The sequence below is a fragment of the Nerophis lumbriciformis genome, linkage group LG14 (genome assembly GCF_033978685.3).
Source record: "Nerophis lumbriciformis linkage group LG14, RoL_Nlum_v2.1, whole genome shotgun sequence".
Lineage (NCBI taxonomy): Eukaryota > Metazoa > Chordata > Actinopteri > Syngnathiformes > Syngnathidae > Nerophis > Nerophis lumbriciformis.
In genome coordinates this window covers 5,027,762-5,052,122 of record NC_084561.2, presented here as the reverse complement: position 1 = coordinate 5,052,122, position 24,361 = coordinate 5,027,762, and the positions used below count along the sequence as shown (strand labels likewise).

Genomic DNA, 24,361 nt, shown 5'->3' with positions numbered 1-24,361 from the left:
TTGATAGTATCAAAAACTTTAAAAAAAAAGGTATATTTGATTAAAGATTAAAAAAACAACCTTCAATCTGTGATTTACCACAATTCAACTGATTCAAACCATTATACCTTCAAAATATACCACCTTCCTGGAAATGTAACTATTCTTCTTTCAAGTTAAAAAAAATTCCAGGATTTTCCAGAATTCCTGGTTTTCCAAAGACATTTTTCAACACACTTCAACAATTCCACCGTCAAACATTCCTCTTAATCAGGACAAAAAAGTATTTTTTTTTTTTTACTGGAAAAATTCCCGTTTATTTTCTGAAATTCCAGGAATTCTGTAATTCCATTTCTCAATTCAACATGTTACTACTTCAACATTTTCTCAACCGATTTGAAAAATTCCAATACCAACCATGTCAACTCATTAGGAACATTCAATTTTTTTTTTTACAATTTTCTAAAAAATTTCCAATTTTCCCAAAATTCCCTAATACCATTTACTACTTCAACATTTCTTGCCAGATTTAAACAATTCCAACACCAACCAATTCAGCTAATTCAGGACATTCATGCTCCTAATCATTTTCCAAAAAAATCCCGCTTTTCCCAAATTTCCAGGAAGTTCCCAGTGAAATGAATGGGACATTTTTCCAAGTTGCACAATTCCCACATTTTTCAACCTATTCAAACCATTCCACCTTCAACATATTCCACCATCCTGGAAATTTAAACTATCTGTTTTTGAAGTTCAAAAAAATTACAGGATTTTCCAGAATTCCTGTTTTTCCAAAGCCCTATTTCCACCTTTTTTTCTGGCGACTACTCCTCCCACATTTTTCAACACACTTCAACCGTTCTACCATCAAAACATTCCTCTTAATCAGGACAAAAAAGTATTTTTTTGTTTAACTGGAAAATTTCCTGTTTTTTCTGAAATTCCAGGAATCCCCTAATACCATTTCTCAATTCAACATGTTACTACTTCAACATTTTCTCAAACGATTTGAAAAATTCCAACACCAACCATTTCAACTCATAAGGACTATTCAAGTTTTTTTTTTTTACCATTTTCTAAAAAATTCCTGATTTTCCCGAAATTCCCTAATACCATTTACTATTTCAACATTTCTTGCCCGATTTAAACAATTCCAACACCAACAAATTCACCTCAGTCAGGACATTCATGCTCCTAATCATTTTCAAAAAAATCTCGCTTTTCCTAAATTTCCAGGAAGTTCCCATTGAAATGAATGGGACATTTTTCCAAGTTGCACAATTCCCACATTTTTCAACCTATTCAAACCATTCCACCTTCAATATATTCCACCATCCTGTAAATTTTAACTATCCTTTTTTTCAAGTTCCAAAAAATTCCAGGATTTTCCAGAATTCCTGGGTTTCCAAAGCCCTATTTCCACTTTTTTTCTGGCGACTACTCCTCCCACATTTTTCAACACACTTCAACCATTCCACCATCAAAACATTCCCCTTAATTAGGACAAAAAATTATATATTTTTTTTAACTGGAAAAATTCCCATTTTTTCTGAAATTCCAGGAATTCTGTAATTCCATTTCTCAATTCAACATGTTACTACTTCAACATTTTCTCAACCGATTTGAAAAATTCCAACACCAACCATTTCAACTCATTAGGAACATTCAAGTTTTTTTTTACCATTTTCTAAAAAATTCCTGATTTTCCCGAAATTCCCTAATACCATTTACTACTTCAACATTTCTTGCCCGATTTAAACAATTCCAACACCAACCAATTCACCTCAGTCAGGACATTCATGCTCCTAATCATTTTCAAAAAAATCTCGCTTTTCCTAAATTTCCAGGAAGTTCCCATTGAAATGAATGGGACATTTTTCCAAGTTGCACAATTCCCACATTTTTCAACCTATTCAAACCATTCCACCTTCAATATATTCCACCATCCTGGAAATTTAAACTATCTGTTTTTGAAGTTCAAAAAAATTACAGGATTTTCCAGAATTCCTGGTTTTCCAAAGCCCTATTTCCACCTTTTTTTCTGGAGACTACTCCTCCCACATTTTTCAACACACTTCAACCATTCCACCATCAAAACATTCCCCTTAATTAGGACAAAAAAGTATATATTTTTTTTAACTGGAAAATTTCCCATTTTTTCTGAAATTCCAGGAATTCTGTAATTCCATTTCTCAATTCAACATGTTACTACTTCAACATGTTCTCCACCGATTTGAAAAATTCCAACACCAACCATTTCAACTCATTAGGAACATTCTTTTTTTTTTTTTTTTTTTTTTACAATTTTCTAAAAAATTCCAGATTTTCCCCAAATTCCCTAATACCATTTACTACTTCAACATTTCTTGCCAGATTTAAACAATTCCAACACCAACCAATTCAGCTAATTTAGGACATTCATGCTCTTAATCATTTTCCAAAAAAATCCCGCTTTTCCCAAATTTCCAGGAAGTTCCCAGTGAAATGAATGGGGCATTTTTCCAAGTTGCACAATTCCCTTATTTTTCAACCGATTCAAACCATTCCACCTTCAACATATTCCACCATCCTGGAAATTTAAACTATCTGTTTTTGAAGTTAAAAAAAATTACAGGATTTTCCAGAATTCCTGGTTTTCCAAAGCCTTATTTCCACTTTTTTTTCTGGAGACTACTCCTCCCACATTTTTCAACACACTTCAACCGTTCCACCATCTAAACATTCCTCTTAATCAGGACAAAAAAGTATTTATTTTTTTTAACTGGAAAAATTCCCGGTTTTCACGAAATTCCAGGAATTCCGTAATACCATTTCTCAATTCATCATGTTACTGCTTCAACATTTTCTCAACCGATTTGAAAAATTCCAACACCAACCATTTCAACTCATTAGGAACATTCAATTTTTTTTTACAATTTTCTAAAAAATTCCCGACTTTCCCGAAATTCCCTAATACCATTTACTACTTCAACATTTCTTGCCCGATTTAAACAATTCCAACACCAACCAATTCAGCTCATTCAGGACATTCATGCTCCTAATCATTTTCCAAAAAAAATCCCGCTTTTCCCAAATTTCCAGGAAGTTCCCATTGAAATGAATGGGGCATTTTTCCAAGTTGCACAATTCCCTTATTTTTCAACCTATTCAAACCGTTCCAACATCAACACATTCCACTCACCCTGGACATTCAAACTAACACTTTCCCAACTTCCAAAACCAAATTCCGGTTTTCCTGGAAATTCAAACCATTCCAACATTCAAACTATTCTTACATTCATGCTAAATTCTGTCAGCATTTCACTTCAACTTCAGCATTGGAGCATTCACACGCAATTCCTTCAGTAATTGCCTCATCTAGTTTAGGTATAATTTAGATGCCGGACTATAAGGTGCTACTTTTTTTCCTACGCTTTGAACCATGCGGCTAATAGTCCGGTGCGGCTAATATATGGGAAACTATTTTTTTCTTCCAAAATTTAGGCTACAGGCCGGATAATACGGTATATGTTCTGATTTAAAAAATTAAAATTTAGACTTACAAGACGTAGGAACGTAATTTGTTCGCAAACTGAGGTAATATGCATGTGTTTGGGCTGTGGGACAAAAACGAAGTACCTGGATGTGTCACAGTTTTACCACCTGATAATTCAAAACGTTTTGCTAGCCTTCCCAAGGACTACACGAACATCCCCAGCTGAAAGGACACAACACACACCTGGTTAACTATCAGCCCCTTCTGTCAAAGCATTGTTTAAATTCCATCCCGTCAACACATTGCAATGTGATTATGTGTGTGTGTGTGTGTGTGTGTGTGTGTGTGTGTGTGTGTGTGTGTGTGTGTGTTGCACATGTCTGGGCAACTTTAACCGAGAACATGCTGTCACTTTTTAGTCAACAGTCTGCAACTGTGCCGCTATTAAAACTCGTCTAATCTAATAATTCCAAGCAATTGTACAAAAATGTGAACGTAACCTTCTTCAGCTAAGTAAATCATTGTAAATCCAGCTTTATTGGAAGATTGTAGGAACGGATAATATCGTTTTCATTTGGATAAATTGACATTTGGACTCCCACAGACTTTTGAACAGGTGAATTTTACAACTCAAAATCTGGTTTTGTCCTTCAATGTGAGGGACGTTTTTAGTCTAGATAAGACCAGTACCTTTTACATTACTTTATAACAAACATTGTCCATGGATACAACTCAGTAATAAGCAGAGAAAGAATAATCAACCATGGATGACAAAAGGATTAAAAAATGCTTGTAAGAAGAAGAATACACTATATAGGAAATTTATAGCACAAAGAACTACAGAGGCAGAAATTAAGTACAAAAAGTATAAAAACTAGTTAACATACATACTACGATTATGTAGAAAAGAATATTACAGTGAATTATTGGACAAGAACAAAACTAATATGAGAGCAACATGGGGCATCCTCAATAGCATTATTAAAAATGGCACTAAGAGGGACTACCCTCAATACTTCTTAGACGGAAATAAAAAAAAATGACAACATAAAGGAAGTAGTTGAAAGCTTCAATAATTATTTTGTAAATATTGGACCAAAATTGGAAGAAAGGGGTCCAGACCCAGTTTCAATTGAGGACTATAATGATACCATAGAGCGAAATCCCAACTCCATGTTCCTCAGTAATGTGACACAGGAGGAAATAGTTACAATCGTGAAAAAATGTAAATCTAAGACTTTAACTGATTGTAACGAAATTGATATGGAAACGATAAAAAAGGTTATTGAAGAGATCTCAGGACCATTAATGTATATTAGTAACCTATCATTTCAAACAGGTACATTTCCAAACAAAATGAAAATAGCTAAAGTTGCACCAATTTACAAGACTGGCGACAAACATCAATTTACAAACTATAGACCTGTTTCCTTACTTCCACAATTTTCTAAAATCATTGAAAAACTGTTCAATAACAGATTAGAGAGTTTCATAAATAAAAATAGAATACTCGAAGAAAATCAATATGGATACAGAGCTAATGTTTCAACTTCCATGGCTTTAATTGAAATTACAGAAGAAATTACCAATGCTATAGATAATAAAAAATGTGCGGCAGCAGTTTTTATGGATCTAACTAAAGCATTTGACACAATTAATCACAATATTTTAATCAAAAAACTAGAACGATATGGCATCAGAGGGTTAGTCTTAAACTGGATAAGAAGTTATCTAATGAACAGGAAACAATACGTGAAGCTAGGCGAACACACCTCTACAACGCTAAATATATCCTGTGGTGTACCTCAGGGATCAATACTAGGACCTCAATTATTCAATCTATATACAGGTAAAAGCCAGTAAATTAGAATATTTTGAAAAACTTGATTTATTTCAGTAATTGCATTCAAAAGGTGTAACTTGTACATTATATTTATTCATTGCACACAGACTGATGCATTCAAATGTTTATTTCATTTAATTTTGATGATTTGAAGTGGCAACAAATGAAAATCCAAAATTCCGTGTGTCACAAAATTAGAATATTACTTAAGGCTAATACAAAAAAGGGATTTTTAGAAATGTTGGCCAACTGAAAAGTATGAAAATGAAAAATATGAGCATGTACAATACTCAATACTTGGTTGGAGCTCCTTTTGCCTCAATTACTGCGTTAATGCGGCGTGGCATGGAGTCGATGAGTTTCTGGCACTGCTCAGGTGTTATGAGAGCCCAGGTTGCTCTGATAGTGGCCTTCAACTCTTCTGCGTTTTTGGGTCTGGCATTCTGCATCTTCCTTTTCACAATACCCCACAGATTTTCTATGGGGCTAAGGTCAGGGGAGTTGGCGGGCCAATTTAGAACAGAAATACCATGGTCCGTAAACCAGGCACGGGTAGATTTTGCGCTGTGTGCAGGCGCCAAGTCCTGTTGGAACTTGAAATCTCCATCTCCATAGAGCAGGTCAGCAGCAGGAAGCATGAAGTGCTCTAAAACTTGCTGGTAGACGGCTGCGTTGACCCTGGATCTCAGGAAACAGAGTGGACCGACACCAGCAGATGACATGGCACCCCAAACCATCACCCAACCATGCAAATTTTGCATTTCCTTTGGAAATCGAGGTCCCAGAGTCTGGAGGAAGACAGGAGAGGCACAGGATCCACGTTGCCTGAAGTCTAGTGTAAAGTTTCCACCATCAGTGATGGTTTGGGGTGCCATGTCATCTGCTGGTGTCGGTCCACTCTGTTTCCTGAGATCCAGGGTCAACGCAGCCGTCTACCAGCAAGTTTTAGAGCACTTCATGCTTCCTGCTGCTGACCTGCTCTATGGAGATGGAGATTTCAAGTTCCAACAGGACTTGGCGCCTGCACACAGCGCAAAATCTACCCGTGCCTGGTTTACGGACCATGGTATTTCTGTTCTAAATTGGCCCGCCAACTCCCCTGACCTTAGCCCCATAGAAAATCTGTGGGGTATTGTGAAAAGGAAGATGCAGAATGCCAGACCCAAAAACGCAGAAGAGTTGAAGGCCACTATCAGAGCAACCTGGGCTCTCATAACACCTGAGCAGTGCCAGAAACTCATCGACTCCATGCCACGCCGCATTAACGCAGTAATTGAGGCAAAAGGAGCTCCAACCAAGTATTGAGTATTGTACATGCGCATATTTTTCATTTTCATACTTTTCAGTTGGCCAACATTTCTAAAAATCCCTTTTTTGTATTAGCCTTAAGTAATATTCTAATTTTGTGACACACGGAATTTTGGATTTTCATTTGTTGCCACTTCAAATCATCAAAATTAAATGAAATAAACATTTGAATGCATCAGTCTGTGTGCAATGAATAAATATAATGTACAAGTTACACCTTTTGAATGCAATTACTGAAATAAATCAAGTTTTTCAAAAATATTCTAATTTACTGGCTTTTACCTGTATAAATGACATTTGTAAAGTTACAAAGGATTTAAAGTTAGTATTATTTGCAGATGATATAACAGCGTTTTGTTCAGGAGAGAACACACAGAAGATAATACAAATAATAACAGAAGAAATGAACAAATTAAAAAGATGGTTTGACAAAAACAGACTATCGTTGAATCTCAGAAAAACTAAAATAATGCTATTTGGTAACAGTAGAAGAGAAAGTCAAACACAAATACAAATAGACGGAATAGAAATTGAAAGAGTAAATGAAACCAAATTTCTAGGTATAATGATTGATGATAAATTGAACTGGAAAACTCACGTAAAAAATATACAACATAAAGTAGCAAGAAACACGTCAATAATGAATAAAGCAAAACATGTTCTAGACAAAAAATCACTTCATATTCTCTACTGCTCACTAGTGTTACCATATCTGAGTTACTGTGTAGAAATATGGGGAAATAATTACAAAAGTACACTTCATTCATTAACGGTGTTACAAAAAAGATCAGTTAGAATAATACATAATGTTGGATATAGAGAACACACAAATCCTTTATTTATTGAATCAAAGATACTGAAATTCTACGACATAGTGAATTTGCAAACAGCTAAAATTATGCACAAAGCAAACTATAACCTGCTACCCAAGAATATACAACAATTCTTCTCAAAAAAAGAGGAGAAATATAATCTTAGAGAAAAATGTAATTTAAAACATTTGTATGCACGTACAACACTTAAGACCTTCAGTATATCAGTATGTGGAATTAAATGATGGAATGGATTAAGCAAAGCAATCAAACAATGTACTAATATGATCCACTTCAAGAAACTCTTCAAACTTAAAGTGTTTACAAAGTATAAAGAAGAAGAACCATGATAAACATTCTCAATTTATTTAACTCATCCATTCTTTCATTCTTTCACTCACAAAATAATCTTACTTATCTCAACATATGAAATGTAACTTACTTCACCAATTATTATTTATTTACTTATTTTTATTGTGATTACTTATGGAGTATATTGTGAATACATTGAGAACAGGAAGTGAACAAAAGTTTTAGCAACTGTTATGTAAAAGAAAAGGGGTAGGATTAAATAAGCTCTGCTTCTTCCTACTCCTTTTCGAACATGTTGAATAGAGAAACTGGAGATTGTGATGTATCATGTTGTATACTTGCATGTTCGAAATAAACTCAAACTCAACTCAACTCAACATTTTAACCAACAGACCATTGACCAATTCTCCTAAATGATTTACCTCTGCCACCGAGTCGTCACCAAGTCTGGTGTGTAAATTAGTCACTCAAAAAATACTTTAAGAACCCATGTTTGAAAACAAACTGGTGCATTTTGGTTTGTACAAACCATTTTGGGTCGAAATTAAGGGTTGTGTTTTGAACAACTACTCAATGGGACTATGACCAAAAAGACTAAAGATGACAAATTCTGAAGCATTTTAGTCTACGCCACAGATTTGGCCCGCGACATCATTTTATCTGGCCCGCAAACACCTGGAAATTATGTTTCAACAAAGTACTTCATATTTTCTAATTAAATGTAATTGTGGAGGTCTTGCTCCTCAGGGTTATCTGGACCACCAATGACGGACATGACAGCCGTGTTCATCTTTGCAAACAATGATTTGCTGTGTCATCTACGCACCTGTCACTAATCTCAAAGCCGATCCTGACACACCCCGCTTCGCTGCAGGTCCGCAGGCCACGCCCCCCCACAGTAATTTTTTTATTTTTATTCTGACAGATAAAATATATGCACTGCTTGAAATGGCATGGTATACAATATTGCAACAAATGTTACAGTATATTATCATACTTTCCAAACATGTTTTTGTCCGAATAAAAATAAATAAAAATACTTCCCTTTACAGCAAATTGCCCTTTTAAATTAATAAAAATGACAATACATTTTACGTTGTTTTTTACAGCATATTACTGTAAATAAAAAATAAAAAAACTACTACTGTTTTTTGCGTTAAAATTCTGTTGACTGAGCTGCCAGTTTTTGACTGTAAAATCTGCGGTTGTTGTTTTTGACGGTGTATTACTGCAAATGAAAAGAAGGTATGTTTGTTTTTACGGTAGAAAAACTGGCAGCTAAGTTGCCAGAATAAAAAAAAGAACTTGTACTCTTTTTCCATGAACAATACAATGTTGGAAAAAAACAATGTCAATTTAACAGTAAAATTCTCTCAACTAAGCTGCCAGATTTTTCCGTAAACCCCCCCCCCAGAAAACAGTGGTACTGTTTTTTCATTTACCGTAAAATGTTGCAATAAATAAAAAAACACTATATTTTACAGTAAAATTTTGTAAATGTAACATTTTTACTGTAAAATCAACAGTCTACTTCAAACAATTTATATCATTAATAATGAAATCCAGAGGCAAATTCATACATTATTCACTGTTACACATACTTGCCAACCTTGAGACCTCCGATTTCGGGAGGTGGGGGGTTGGGGGCGGGGCGGGGCGTGGTTGGGGGCGTGGTTAAGAGGGGAGGAGTATATTGACAGCTAGAATTCACCAAGTCAAGTATTTCATATATATATATATATATATATATATATATATATATATATATATATATATATATATATGTTTTGTTTGCATATTTTCAGGATATATATATATATATATATATATATATATATATATATATATGTATATATATATATATATCCATCCATCCAGTTACAGCCTTTGTTGGTTTTGGGGTCGCTCTGTCCGGGGGCCGACGGCTCATTTGCAATTGTTTTGTTGTGGTTTGAGATAATTTGTCGTATATTGTTCATACAGCTGTAGCTCAATTTAATGTTGTTCTTGTTGAATACTTTTCTTAGGTTGTTGCCTTTGGGAAAGTGTTTGTCAATCAGAGTGAGGAATTTGTGGCCAATGTTAGTTGAGACGTTTTTGCTGTATGGGAGGTTGTACCAGATGATGTTGTTTCGTTTTCTGTTCTTTTTTGGTTGGTTTCCTGGCGTGGGTTCATAGGTGAGGGTGAAATTGTATCCGCTTTCGTCAAGGGCTTTTTGGTACGGGGGGTTGCTTGGTCAAATTCAGCTTTGCTAGATGACAGCATCGATAGCCTTTTATTAATTCCGGTAGGTATTCTTTTCGTGGTGGTGGGTGGGTGGTTGCTGTCATGGTGCACGTATTGGAGTGTTGTGTTAGATTTCGTGAATGGTTGGTAGCTGTTATTTCTCAGGTTGAAAGTGACGTCATATGCCAAATTTTCAAAGAGAACGGCCTACGGATCACGATTGAAGCCAACAAGCAAACCGTCAACTTCCTCGACGTCAGGAAACCAACCAAAAAAGAACAGAAAACGAAACAACATCATCTGGTACAACCCCCCATACAGCAAAAACGTCTCAACTAACATTGGACACAAATTCCTCAATCTGATTGACAAACACTTCCCCAAAGGCAACACCCTAAGAAAAGTATTCAACAAGAACAACATTAAATTGAGCTACAGCTGTATGAACAATATACGACAAATTATCTCAAACCACAACAAAACAATTGCAAATGAGCCGTCGGCCCCCGGACAGAGCGACCCCAAAACCAACAAAGGCTGCAACTGCCGCAAGAAACCTGATTGCCCTCTCAACGGGGGGTGCTTACAAACATCAGTTGTCTACCAATCTAAGGTAACACGCAAGGACATTAACACATCCGACACATATGTAGGATTAACCGAGGGAGAGTTTAAAACCAGATGGAACAATCACAAGGCTTCTTTCAGGAACCAAAACCTGCGGAATACCACAGAACTCAGCAAACACATTTGGGACCTCAAAGACAATAATGTTGAATATTCAATAACATGGCAAATTCTTGCATCCAGCACACCTTACAATAGTGGTAGTAAAAGATGCAACCTATGCTTGAAAGAGAAACTGTTTATTATATACCGTCCAGACCTGTCATCCCTCAACAAGCGCAGCGAAATTGTATCAGCATGCCGCCACAGACGGAAACACCTCCTAGGTAACACATGAGCCAATCACCACGCCCCTACGCCAGCCTGTACCCACCCACTCTGTGCCCTATATAAACCATAGTATGTGAATGCTCCCATTAAAATCTCCTGATGATTGAGGGAACCCCTCATGAAACAGGCCTGTAGAGATGAAATAGTCTTGTGATTTTTTTCCCACACATACATATATTGCGCTCTACTACGGTATCGAGCACTATTTTTTGGATAACCTTATTAAGACATATATATATATATATATATATATATATATATATATGTATGTATATATATATATATATATATATATATATATATATATATATATATATATGTATGTATATATATATATATATATATATATATATATATATATATATATTTGTATATATATATGTATATATATATATATATATATATATATATATATATATATATATATATATATATATATATATATATATATATATATATATATATATATATATCCTGAAAATATGCAAACAAAACAGTGTTTGGATAATTGATACTTCAAACTTGCATAAATAAATATTAAGGAATATAACATAACTTGGCTTCTGAGAGCTTCAAAATGTAATGAATAAAATGCTAAAGTTGTTGATAATCAAGCAATTATTTTAATAATTAAATATGGTCATTTTAAATGAATTAATATGATAATTTAAAATTAATTATTTCAAATATGTTTATTTTAATATATAATTCTATGGCTGGATGTAATAAGGAGTCAGAAAAAATAAAAAATAAAAATACAATTAATTTTTATGTTTTCAGCAAAATATAGTAAAAATGTATTTAGTTTTTTTTTTTTTTTAAATTAATAAATATATTAATTTTTTGGTAAGATAAACATAATAATACAATTTATCTCTAGTCTGGATGAATTAGTTCTCCCGTCGTGAAAAAAGGCCGTCCTCACTCAGGTCCGGCTGAAAATCGGGAGATTTTCGGGAGAATATTTGTCCCGGGAGGTTTTCGGGAGAGGCGCTGAATTTCGGGAGTCTCCCGGAAAATTCGGGAGGGTTGGCAAGTATGCTGTTACAAGCGGCCCTCTGCTGGCAGCTATAACTTTCCATGTGGCCCTCAATGAAAACCTGTTTGACATCCCTGGTCTACGTTGTAAGGTGTGGCTGGGGTGTGCCCATAAAGATTGATCGTCAGTCTGACGATTCCTCACGGAAAATGTAAATGTTAATCATTTGACTCCCAAAAGTTAGATCCATCCATCCATCCATCCATCTTCTTCCGCTTATCCGAGGTCGGGTCGCGGGGGCAGCAGCCTAAGCAGGGAAGCCCAGACTTCCCTCTCCCCAGCCACTTCGTCCAGCTCTTCCTGTGGGACCGTTCCCAGGCCAGCCGGGAGACATAGTCTTCCCAACGTGTCCTGGGTCTTCCCCGCGGCCTCCTACCGGTCGGACGTGCCCTAAACACCTCCCTAGGGAGGCGTTCGGGTGGCATCCTGACCAGATGCCCGAACCACCTCATCTGGCTCCTCTCCATGTGGAGGAGCAGCGGCTTTACTTTGAGCTCCGCCCGAATGACAGAGCTTCTCACCCTATCTTTAAGGGAGAGCCCCGCCACCCGGCGGAGGAAACTCATTTGGGCCGCTTGTACCCGTGATCTTGTCCTTTCGGTCATAACCCAAAGCTCATGACCATAGGTGAGGATGGGAACGTAGATCGACCGGTAAATTGAGAGCTTTGCCTTCCGGCTCAGCTCCTTCTTCACCACAACGGATCGATACAGCGTCCGCATTACTGAAGACGCCGCACCGATCCGCCTGTCGATCTCACGATCCACTCTTCCCCCACTCGTGAACAAGACTCCGAGGTACTTGAACTCCTCCACTTGGGGCAAAATCTCCTCCCCAACCCGGAGTTGGCACTCCACCCTTTTCCGGGCGAGAACCATGGACTCGGACTTGGAGGTGCTGATTCTCATCCCAGTCGCTTCACACTCGGCTGCGAACCGATCCAGTGAGAGCTGAAGATCTTGGCCAGATGAAGCCATCAGGACCACATCATCTGCAAACAGCAGAGACCTAATCCTGCAGCCACCAAACCAGATCCCCTCAACGCCCTGACTGCGCCTAGAAATTCTGTTCATAAAAGTTATGAACAGAATCGGTGACAAAGGGCAGCCTTGGCGGAGTCCAACCCTCACTGGAAACGTGTCCGACTTACTGCCGGCAAAGCGGACCAAGCTCTGGCACTGATCATACAGGGAGCGGACCGCCACAATCAGACAGTCTGATACCCCGTACTCTCTGAGCACTCCCCACAGGACTTCCCGAGGGACACGGTCGAATGCCTTCTCCAAGTCCACAAAACACATGTAGACTGGTTGGGCAAACTCCCATGCACCCTCAAGGACCCTGCCGAGAGTATAGAGCTGGTCCACAGTTCCACGACCAGGACGAAAACCACACTGTTCCTCCTGAATCCGAGGTTCGACTATCCGGCGTAGCCTCCTCTCCAGTTCACCTGAATAGACCTTACCAGGAAGGTAGTTGCTGGAAAAGTTAGATATTCATCATTATTAGTATTTAGGATCAATATGACACTAAATGCAACTAGACTTCCTAATTTGGTCACAGCAAACAGGAAATGAGAAGAAAGTGAACCCCAGCGTTACGAGGTGAGGGCCCGTTCACGATAATCACAACTTTATTAATGTTTTCTTTGGTAGACATTATGGTTGATGCAGATTTTCAGTGGTAATTAAGTTAAGATTGTTTTCAAAGAACTTGAAGCAGCTGTAAGAGATATGTATATATTAATGGACCATGTTAGGTGTACCAATGGACTAGGGATTGCAATAGGGAGACTATTACGGCTTGGAAAGCTGAAAAAGTGTAAGGACCGCCCTCACCTTCACATTTGTGGCTGGTTTCACTCTGACGGTGGCCGGCGGGACATTTGCACTCGTAGGATCCCACGGTGTTGATGCAGTTCCCTCCGGCGCAGAGACCCGGCACTGCTTGACACTCGTCCACGTCTGGGAGGGAAAGCAGACAGAAACATGTCAGAAAATGCTGATAAAAACAAAAGCGATGGTATTATTATGCATCCATCCATTTCCTTCGCTCATCCGAGGTCGGGTCGCAGGGGTAGCAGCCTAACAGAGAAGCCCAGACTTCCTTCTCCCCAGCCACTTCGTCCAGCTCCTCCCAGGGGGATCACAAAGCGTTCCCAAGCCGGCCGGGAGACATAGTCTTCCCAACGTGTCCTGGGTCTTCCCTGTGGCCTTTTCTCTAGGGAGGCGTTCGGGTGGCATCCTGACCAGATGCCCGAACCACCTCATCTGGCTCCTCTCCATGTGGAGGAGCAGCGGCTTTACTCTGAGCTCCTCCCGGATGGCAGAGCTTCTCACCCTATCTCTAAGGGAGAGCCTCGCCACCCGGCAGAGGAAACTCATTTTGGCCGCTTGTACTCGGTCATTACCCAAAGCTCATGACCATAGATGAGGATGGGAACGTAGATCGACCGGTAAATTGAGAGCTTTGCCTTCCGGCTCAGCTCCTTCTTCACCACAACGGATCGATACAGCGTCCGCATTACTGAAGACGCCGCACCGATCCGCCTGTCGATCTCACCATCCACTCTTCCCTCACTCGTGAACAAGACTCCGAGGTACTCGAACTTCTCCACTTGGGGCAAGATCTCCTTCCCAACCCGGAGATGGCACTACACCCTTTTCCGGGCGAGAACCATGGACTCGGTAGAGGAAACTCATTTCGGCCGCTTTTACACGTGATCTTGTCCTTTCGGTCATAACCCAAAGCTCATGACCGTAGGTGAGGATGGGAACGTAGATCGACCGGTAAATTGAGAGCTTTGCCTTCCGGCTCAACTCCTTCTTCACCACAATGGGTCGATACAGCGTCCGCATTACTGAACACGCCACACCGATCCACCTGTCGATCTCACGATCCACTCTTCCCTCACTCCTGAACAAGACTCCGAGGTACTTGAATTCCTCCAATTGGGGTAACACATACATCGTAAGAGCACAGTAGAGTCCTGTTGTTTGCAAAAGTCCCTAAAAATGTATATTTTGATAGTCTAAACCAGTGGTTCTTAGCCTGGGTTCGATCGAACCCTAGGGGTCCGGTGAGTCGGGCTCAGGGGTTCGGCTGAGGTCAAGACACACCGACTCATCGTGTAAATACAAACTTCTCCCTATCGGCGTATTACGGATACGGCAACAGCTGACTGGTTTGCAGGTGTGTAATTTGTTGTGAGTTTATGCACTGTGTTGGTTTTGTTGTTTGAACAAGGTGATGTTCATGCACGGTTCATTTTGTGCACCAGTAAAAAAACATGGTAACACTTTAGTATGGGGAACATATTCACCATTAATTAGTTGCTTATTAACATGCAAATTAGTAACATATTGGCTTTTAACTAGTCATTATTAAGTACTTATTATCGCTTATTCGGCATGGCATTATTATAACCCTAACCCTCTAACCCTGGCCCTAACCCTCTAACCCTAACCCTAACCAAATAACTCGAAATTAAGTCTTTGTTACTTAGAATATGTTCCCCTAGTGTCCAAAAAACTGTAAATTAAATCTTTGTTACTTAGAATATGTTCCCCATACTAAAGTGTTACCAAAAACATATAACTTTGTCTTGAATTTGAAAAAAAAAACATTTTATTTTTCACTAAAGGAGTGTTCGGTGAATGCGCATATGAACCTGGTGGGGTTCGGTACCTCCAACAAGGTTAAGAATCACTGGTCTAAACTGATTCACATTTATGGACATACCGTATTTTCCGCACTATTAGCCGCACCTAAAAACCACAAATTTACTCAAAAGCTGACAGTGCGGCTTATAACCCGGTGCGCTTTATATATGGATTAATATTAAGATTCATTTTCATAAAGTTTAGGTCTCGCAACTACGGTAAACAGCCGCCATCTTTTTTCCCCGTAGAAGAGGAAGCGCTTCTTCTTCTACACCAAGCAACCGCCAAGGTAAGCACCCGCCCCCATAGAAGAGGAAGCGCTTCTTCTTCTACTGTAAGCAACCACCCGCCCCCGTAGAAGAAGAAGAAGCGCGCGGATATTACGTTTCATTTCCTTTGTGTGTTTACATCTGTAAAGACCACAAAATGGCTCCTACTAAGCGACAGGTTTCCGGTTCATGAAAAGACGCAATCTCTCCATCCGCACACGGACTACTATTTCACAGCAACTGCCTAAAGACTTTCAAGAAAAGCTGGCTACTTTCCGTGCATATTGTAAAAACAAGATAGCTGAAAAAAAGATCCGGCCAGAGAACATTATCAACATGGACGAGGTTCCACTGACTTTTGATATTCCTGTGAACCGCACTGTGGATACAACGGGAGCACGTACGGTGAATATTCGCACCACAGGGAATGAGAAGTCATCCTTCACTGTGGTTCTAGCTTGCCATGCTAATGGCCAGAAACTTCCACCCATGGTGATATTCAAAATTGCCAAAAGAGACCTTTCCAGCCGGCGTCATCATAAAAGCTAACTCGAAGGGATGGATGGATGAAGAAAAGATGAGCGATTGGTTAAGGGAAGTTTACGCGAAGAGGCCGGGTGGCTTTTTTCACGCAGCTCCGTCCATGTTGATATACGACTCCATGCGCGCCCACATCACGCTGGTTTTTAATATATTATTAAAGTTTGACTGACCTATCTGACTGTTTTTTTGACATTCCCTTTAGCGCAGTTAGATGCGGCTTATAACACGGGGCGGCTTATAGGTGGACAAAGTTTTGAAATATGCCGTTCATTGAAGGCGCGGCTTATAACCCAGGGCGGCTTATGGTGCGGAAAATACGGTAATTTCTAAGCGTAGTCAGAGCTTTTGCCGTCTGTGAACTCCTTCCCAAGTGGAGGAATTCAAGCACCTCAGAGTCTTGGGAAGTGTGGATCGTGAGATCGACAAGCGGATTGGTGAGGCGTCTACACTGATGCGGACCTTGTATTGATCCTTAATGGTGGACAAGGTACTGAGCCGGAAGGCACAGCTCTCCACTTACCGGTCGAGCTACAATCCTACGGTCGTGAGCTTTGGGTTGTGACCGAAAGGTCAAGATCACGGCTACAAGCGGCCGAAATGAGTTTAGGGTGAGCAGCTCTGTCATTCAGGAGGAGCTCAGTTGGTTGTCCACATAGAGAGGTGCCAGTTGAGGTGGATCGGGCATCTGGTCAGGATGCCCCATCGACGCCTCCCTGGGTAAGTGTTTAGGTCACATCCAACCGGTTGTAGGCCACGGGGAAGACCCAGGACAGAGACTATGTCTCCCAGCTGGCCTGGAAAATGCCCCAGGATCCCCCGGGAGAACTGGACAAAGTGGCGGGGATATTCTGGGATTCTCTGCTTAGGCAGATGCCCCCGCGAACCGAAGCAGAAGTAGATGGATAGCGAGATAACTGGGGTACTCTGCTCTTTTTAAGGACCCGGTGTAGTGTATTGCCGAAGAGTTATTCAAAAACCCTCAATAAGGCAGCTATGTAGCGTTTTTAGGAATCTGCTAAATGTTGAGGACATTAACGTGTAAAGACAGCACCCTCTGTTGGATTCATAGCTGCAGTTGAAGTTCTCACATTATGAACTGAATCCACTCGGCATCCATTGCACCGGTCACCCGGGGGGGGGAGGTGGCTCCCCACATCTGCGGCCCCTTCCAAGGTTTCTCGTTGTTCCCATTGGGTTGAGTTATTCCTTGCCTTGATGTGGGCTCTGAGCCGAGGATGTCATTGTGGCTCGTGCAGCCCTTTGAGACATTTGTGATTAAGGGCTACTTTGATGGATTGATTGAAGTTACCATGAACAAATGTGAGCGAATGCATAACTGCGAACAGGCGCGGATCTACTGTGTTTTTGGCCGGCTTACTCCAAACATTGTATAATAGAAGACTCACCATGTTGTAACTTGTCACTCACTCCAGGGTCAAGACTTCCAGCAACTCATTCGAAACAGGAAACAGTTTTATTAAAACGTACGCTTTTCCCAGCATTCACCGTGAGTCATATTTTCCCAGTATTGATGATATAACGCCATTGGGAACGAATGTGCATACCCTTTATTCCCAAAGTGGATTTATTTCCCCCCTTCCATAATCCGAAGATGTAGCAAGGGAGCTGTTTTCAATCTATTGAGCTGCCCAACCTGCTTCACTTGAAAACAACACTGTGTGTATGAGACACAGAGGCAGCATGTGGCCGCCAACACCCTGAACCTACATTTGGATTCATGGTCATGTGCGGTTTCTCCCAAGGCTCTCTGGTGGCTTGGTGACTTCAGCGTATGTGATTAACAAGGACTTAATCTGGAGCAGACACAAAACGGTGTCTGGCTCACACATGAATACTTCAACGGATATAAAGTAAGGGGGGAAACGGTACGCCATAATCACGGTTAGGTACCTACCAGTTCTAGAAAAGACTTCTGCCACTGCTTCGTTTGGTCTACTCGTCTTTCTGCTCGTCATTTGTTTACGCGCCCCTCATTTTTAAATGTCTACCAGTTGGGAAACCTTGAAATTCCAACAAATCCGAGATTGACGAGTGCCCAGAAACCAATTGTGTTTCATGTTCATGATTCTAAGGCAGGGGTCGGCAACCTGCGGCTCCGGAGCCGCATGCGGCTCTTTGATTACTCTGATGCGGCTCAGCAGCTTACTTGCTGAACCCCCCCATTTTCCCGTGAGACTTCCGGATTTAAGTGCCTCTCACAGAAAACTCCTGGGATTAATATTCACCGGTTTTCACCCTTACAGCTATAATAAGGGTGTGCCATGATGGTACAACATTTGGCGCTCTCTACAATCTGTATCAACAGCGTGCCAGTCCAACACTTCTTATACAATATACATCTTCTGCTTGCACACGTACGTGACAGCAAGGCATACTTTGTCAACAGCCACACAGGTTACACTGACGGTGACCATATAAAACAACTTTAACACTCTTACTAATAATGCGCCACACTTTGAACCAAAAGCAAACAAGAATGACAAACACATTTCGGGAGAACATCTGCATCTTAACACAACATAAACACAACAGAACAAACACCCAGAATCCCATGCAGCCCTGACTCTTCCGAGCTACATTATAAACCCCTGCTAGCACCAAACCCCGCCCCCACCCCAACCCTGCTCCCTCACACTTCAACCCCCCCCCCCCCCCCCCCCCCCCTCTGTGCGTCGGTTGAGGTGGGCGGGGTTTGGTAGCGGGGGTGTATAATGAGTCACGGAAGAGTTAGGGCTGCATGGGATTCTGGGTATTTGTCCTGTTGTGTTTATGTTGTGTTACTGTGCAGATGTTCTCCCGAAATGTGTTTGTCATTCTTGTTTGGTGTGGGTTCACAGTGTGGCGCATTATTAGTAAGAGTGTTATAGTTTTTTTTTTATAACACCACCGTCAGTGTAACCTGTGTGGTTGTTGACCAAGTAGGCCTTGCTGTCACTTGATGAATGGCGACGTGAGTGCGCAATGTTTGTATAGGAACTTCTGATCCTAATTCAGACTCCCAAATTAGAGCTCCCCTTTTCTTATTGATTTTATAATGTATATTTGTACAATGTGTGTGTTCTGAAATAGTGACAGAAAATAGAACAAGGATGGACAATTCAACCCTTAACTCAACAATGAGTAGATGAGTGTTATGTGTGTGTATATGTGTAAATAAATGAACACTGAAATTCAAGTATTTATTTTATTTATATATATATATATATATATATATATATATATATATATATATACATATATATATATAGCTAGAATTCACTGAAAGTCAAGTATTTCTTATATATATATATATATATATATATATATATATATATATATATATTAGAGATGCGCGGTTTGCGGGCACAACCGCGGAGTCCGCGGATCGGGCGGATGAAATTTAAAAAAATTAGATTTTATCCGCGGGTCGGGTCGGGTCGGGTCGGGTCGGGTCGGGTCGGGTCGGGTCGGGCGGTTGAAATAAAAAAAAATTAGATTTTAAATAGATTCAGGCGGGTGGCAGTTAAACCAATTGGGAAATATATATACATAGTTAAATGTTGTTACCCACATACGAAAAACGAGCAGGCACCTGCTGCATATGCCACAACAGAAGAAAAAAAAAGAAAAGAGATGGACACTTTTACGGAGCGGAGAAGGGACGCCTCGCCGGGGTCCGGGACCGAGGCCCCTTCCCCCGAGAGGGCCCCACCCACCGGGAGCCGTAGCTGAGGGGATCCGCGAGAAGGGCCCGACGCACGTCCAGGGTCACCACCGCGCCCACCGCACCGACACCCCGCCTCGTCCGCCTTTTCCGCGGCCGGCGTCACGCGCAGCAGGTAAGCAGCTTACCTGCCCGCCACCCCCGTGGCCGGGGGCTCGTAACAGGGGTCACTCCGCGCGCTCCGCCCGCGCAGCTTACCTGCCCGCCACCCCTGTTGCCGGGGGCGCGTAACAGGGGTCACTCCGCGCGCAGTGCGCTCACGAAAGGGGTGGGGCTCACCCTGGTTGATATAGACAGCAGGACGTCGGAACCCGCTAAGGAGTGTGTAACAACCCACCTGCCGAATCAACTAGCCCTGAAAATGGATGGCGCTGGAGCGTCGGGCCCATACCCGGCCGTCGCCGGCAGCGAGACGCGCTTGGAGGTGCGCTCAGCGCGGCTCCCATATGATTGCGCACTGGTGTGCGTCTGGGTCGTGACAGCGTGGCACGCGAATGTCTGACCTGCATTGGATCAGTCTCCTTTCTTTAACAGGCAAAAGCTTTATAACCTCACTTATGCCTTGCATCGTCTATATTAGATATATAACAACGGGCGGGTGCGGGCGGGTGCGGTTCTGATCATATGTTACATTGGGTGGATGGCGGATGGTTGACGACTTTCTGATGCGGTTGCGGATGAAATAATTGCCTATCCGCGCATCTCTAATATATATATATATATATATATATATCTTAACCACGCCCCCAACCACGCCCCCCACCCCACCTCCCGAAATCGGAGGTCTCAAGGTTGGCAAGTATGGATTACTGCCATTTAGTTGTTGCCCATGTTCATACAAAGATGATTTTTCAACAAATCGTGTTCAAATTTTTGTGGAGTAGGTTGAGCTTTGTGAGAATATGACTTATATCAGCGCTAGCATGTGGTCTATTTGCCAGGGAAATAACGGCAATACTGAGCTGGCATTTTGTATGTCTAACCAGGATGTTTAAATGTTGAAAAATGATTATAAACTGCCTTTTGTCCAATGAAACGTACATGTAAACACCCCCCCCAGATTTGTTGATACTGGTTTTCAGGATGCCGGAGCGTGTTCCCCCCCGGGGTGACGACACGTAAAAGTTTGTATATCGGGGGAAGCGCATCCTCACCTTGGCAGGCTCCGGTGCGGATGTTGGGAATGAAGCCGCGTCTGCACGGGTGTGGCTGGGCGGGGCACTGCTCGCAAGGGTGACCCCATGCGCGCCCGATGGTGGCGCAGCAGAGCGTCTTGGTGCAGACTATCCCGCTGAGCTGGCCCTGGCACATCTGGTTGTTCACCTGCGTGAAACACGGTCCAGTCCTGTAGTCTGTTTTGAGGGTAGAGCAGAAATGACCTGGTTAATGAATTACAATAACACTTTGAGTCATTGCAGTCATCACATCTCGAGATGCGGAGGAGGATTATTTGAGGAAACACTTGGGTTGAGTCATTGATCCTTGGCAGGGTTTTAACAACATGACTCATACCTTGAAACAAATCCTCACTTTTATTGTTTTAAGTTGCTTTGAAACCGGAATTGGCTTGCAAAGAGAAGCGTTTACAAGTAACAGTTTTCACCAAGACTTAACAAGAACAATACTGGTGTTGGTAGCAGCGGAACCGACCTTGTCAAGGCTGGAACGACCGCTAGGCTCTGGCACACATATGGACAGAACCATTGGTAGCCTTGATTTGAAAAGACACGACTTGAAGACAGCGCAACACACTCGTGACAACGCACCCCGTAACACAAAAGTCCCACAGATGTGCTCATGGGGACACGATAGCATCAACAACGGCGATAATGTAAACGAAAGCAAAGTGATCTCATGCGGAAACCATTTAAACGATCCAAACGCTGAAGCCCCTTACAGGAGAACGTGCAACCGGAGCGCCAGAGCAAACACGGCCTTCGCTTTAAAACAACGAGATCGACACCGTGGGTATGAAAGTGAGACCGCTCGGTTGGCAGTTGTGAACCGTGAACTGTGGAGAGAGGTGGTGTGTTCAAGGTTTGAGACGGAGTGATAAATCTGCGTGAGGTTAGCAGACTTATTGCCCTCAGCAGCTCCTGGTGCTACATGAAAAGTGATCTCATGTGGGAGAACAAAAAGCACGGGAGGCGCAGAGAGAGGAAAAAAAAGTAGGTCAAAAGTGACTTTATGAATAAAGCAAGCTCCCTCTCTCATATATCCACCCTGTCTTGTCCATTTTGGGATTTCCTGCCTGCCAATCGGGTTCTATTTGATCTTTCCAAGGTCCACTGATCCTGTTCTCATCAGGCTTTAGGAGGATTCCATCGGGGGAAAGTAAAGCACCAATCAGAATCTAATCCATCAATCCAGTTGCTATGATCTTTATCCTGTTCTGGGTCACAGGAAAGCCTGTCCTATGTAACCTCACCAAAAGTAAGGTTTGGTCGGGTTCAGTATGACTTTTTTTGTTTTTCCATTGGAATTAACGTTCGAGCATGGGTTTTGGTTTGGGTACGATTGAAGGTAGTCCAGCAGATAACTTTCCTGTACGTGTGGAACCGGTAGAAAAATCAAGTCAATGCGACTAAAAGACGAAATGACACTACTAGTTAAGTGTGTCTAAGGTACCGTATTTTCCGCACTATAAGGCGCACCTAAAAACCACAAATTTTCTCAAAAGCTGACAGTGCGCCTTATAACCCGGTGCGCTTTATATATGGATTAATATTACGATTCATTTTCATAAAGTTTCGATCTCGCAACTACGGTAAACAGCCGCCATCTTTTTTCCCGGTAGAACAGGAAGCGCTTCTTCTTCTACGCAAGCAACCGCCAAGGTAAGCACCCGCCCCCATAGAACAGGAAGCGCTTCTTCTTCTACTGTAAGCAACCACCCGCCCGCGTAGAAGAAGAAAAAGCGCGCGGATATTACCGTACGTTTCATTTCCTTTGTGTGTTTACATCTGTAAGACCACAAAATGGCTCCTACTAAGCGACAGGGATCCGGTTCATGAAAAGACGCAATCTCTCCATCCGCACACGGATTACTATTTCACAGCAACTGATATTCCTGTGAACCGCACTGTGGATACAACGGGAGCACGTACGGTGAATATTCGCACCACAGGGAATGAGAAGTCATCCTTCACTGTGGTTCTAGCTTGCCATGCTAATGGCCAGAAACTTCCACCCATGGTGATATTCAAAAGGAAGACCTTGCCAAAAGAGACCTTTCCAGCCGGCGTCATCATAAAAGCTAACTCGAAGGGATGGATGAAGAAAAGATGAGCGAGTGGTTAAGGTAAGTTTAAGTTTACGCGAAGAGGCCGGGTGGCTTTTTTCACGCAGCTCCGTCCATGTTGATATACGATTCCATGCGCGCCCACATCACGCTGGTTTTAATATATTATTAAAGTTTGACTGACCTATTTGACTGTTTTTTTGACATTCCTTTAGCGCAGTTAGATGCGGCTTACAACACGGGGCGGCTTATAGGTGGACAAAGTTTTGAAATATGCCGTTCATTGAAGGCGCGGCTTATAACCCAGGGCGCCTTATGGTGCGGAAAATACGGTATATACGGTCTTATCGTACTGTACTGTCATTATTTCTCATAAATGTTTCCTCCTACTTGGAGGTAGGGAGTAGTACCAAATTCGGTACTATGATAGACACTGACCAAATTCCATCGGTACAACAGGATATCGATCCAAGTAAAATCAAACGGTGACGTATTTCGATACCTTGGTTACAATTGACGTTACGTCCGGTTGCAGACTAAACACTGGCTCACGTAAACGATCAGTCAAGCAGCACTCGGGGCGGACTCAACCAAACTCACTCTAAGTAACGTTGCAATTATCAACACCATCCATCCATCCATCTTCTTCCGCTTATCCGAGGTCGGGTCGCGGGGGCAGCAGCTTAAGCAGGGAAGCCCAGACTTCACTCTCCCCAGCCACTTCGTCCAGCTCCTCCCGGGGGATCCCGAGGCGTTCCCAGGCCAGCCGGGAGAGATAGTCTTCCCAGCGTGTCCTGGGTCTTCCCCGTGGCCTCCTACCGGTCGGACGTGCCCGAAACACCTTCCTAGGGAGGCGTTCGGGTGGCATCCTGACCAGATGCCCGAACCACCTCATCTGGCTCCTCTCGATGTGGAGGAGCAGCGGCTTTACTTTGAGCTCCCCCCGAATGACAGAGCTTCTCACCCTATC

General features: G+C 41.8%; 1 protein-coding gene across 1 annotated transcript in view; it reads right to left on the bottom strand.

The window, feature by feature from the left end:
• Positions 1-24,361, bottom strand: part of fbn2b (fibrillin 2b) — a 335,304-nt gene that overhangs the window by 171,973 nt on the left and 138,970 nt on the right. The window contains exons 7-8 of the mRNA XM_061976207.1: positions 21,305-21,502; positions 13,791-13,916 (exon numbers count right to left, since the gene is read on the bottom strand). Of these exons, the coding sequence (XP_061832191.1) occupies positions 13,791-13,916; positions 21,305-21,502 (324 nt within the window). The remainder of the gene's footprint in view (positions 1-13,790; positions 13,917-21,304; positions 21,503-24,361) is intronic.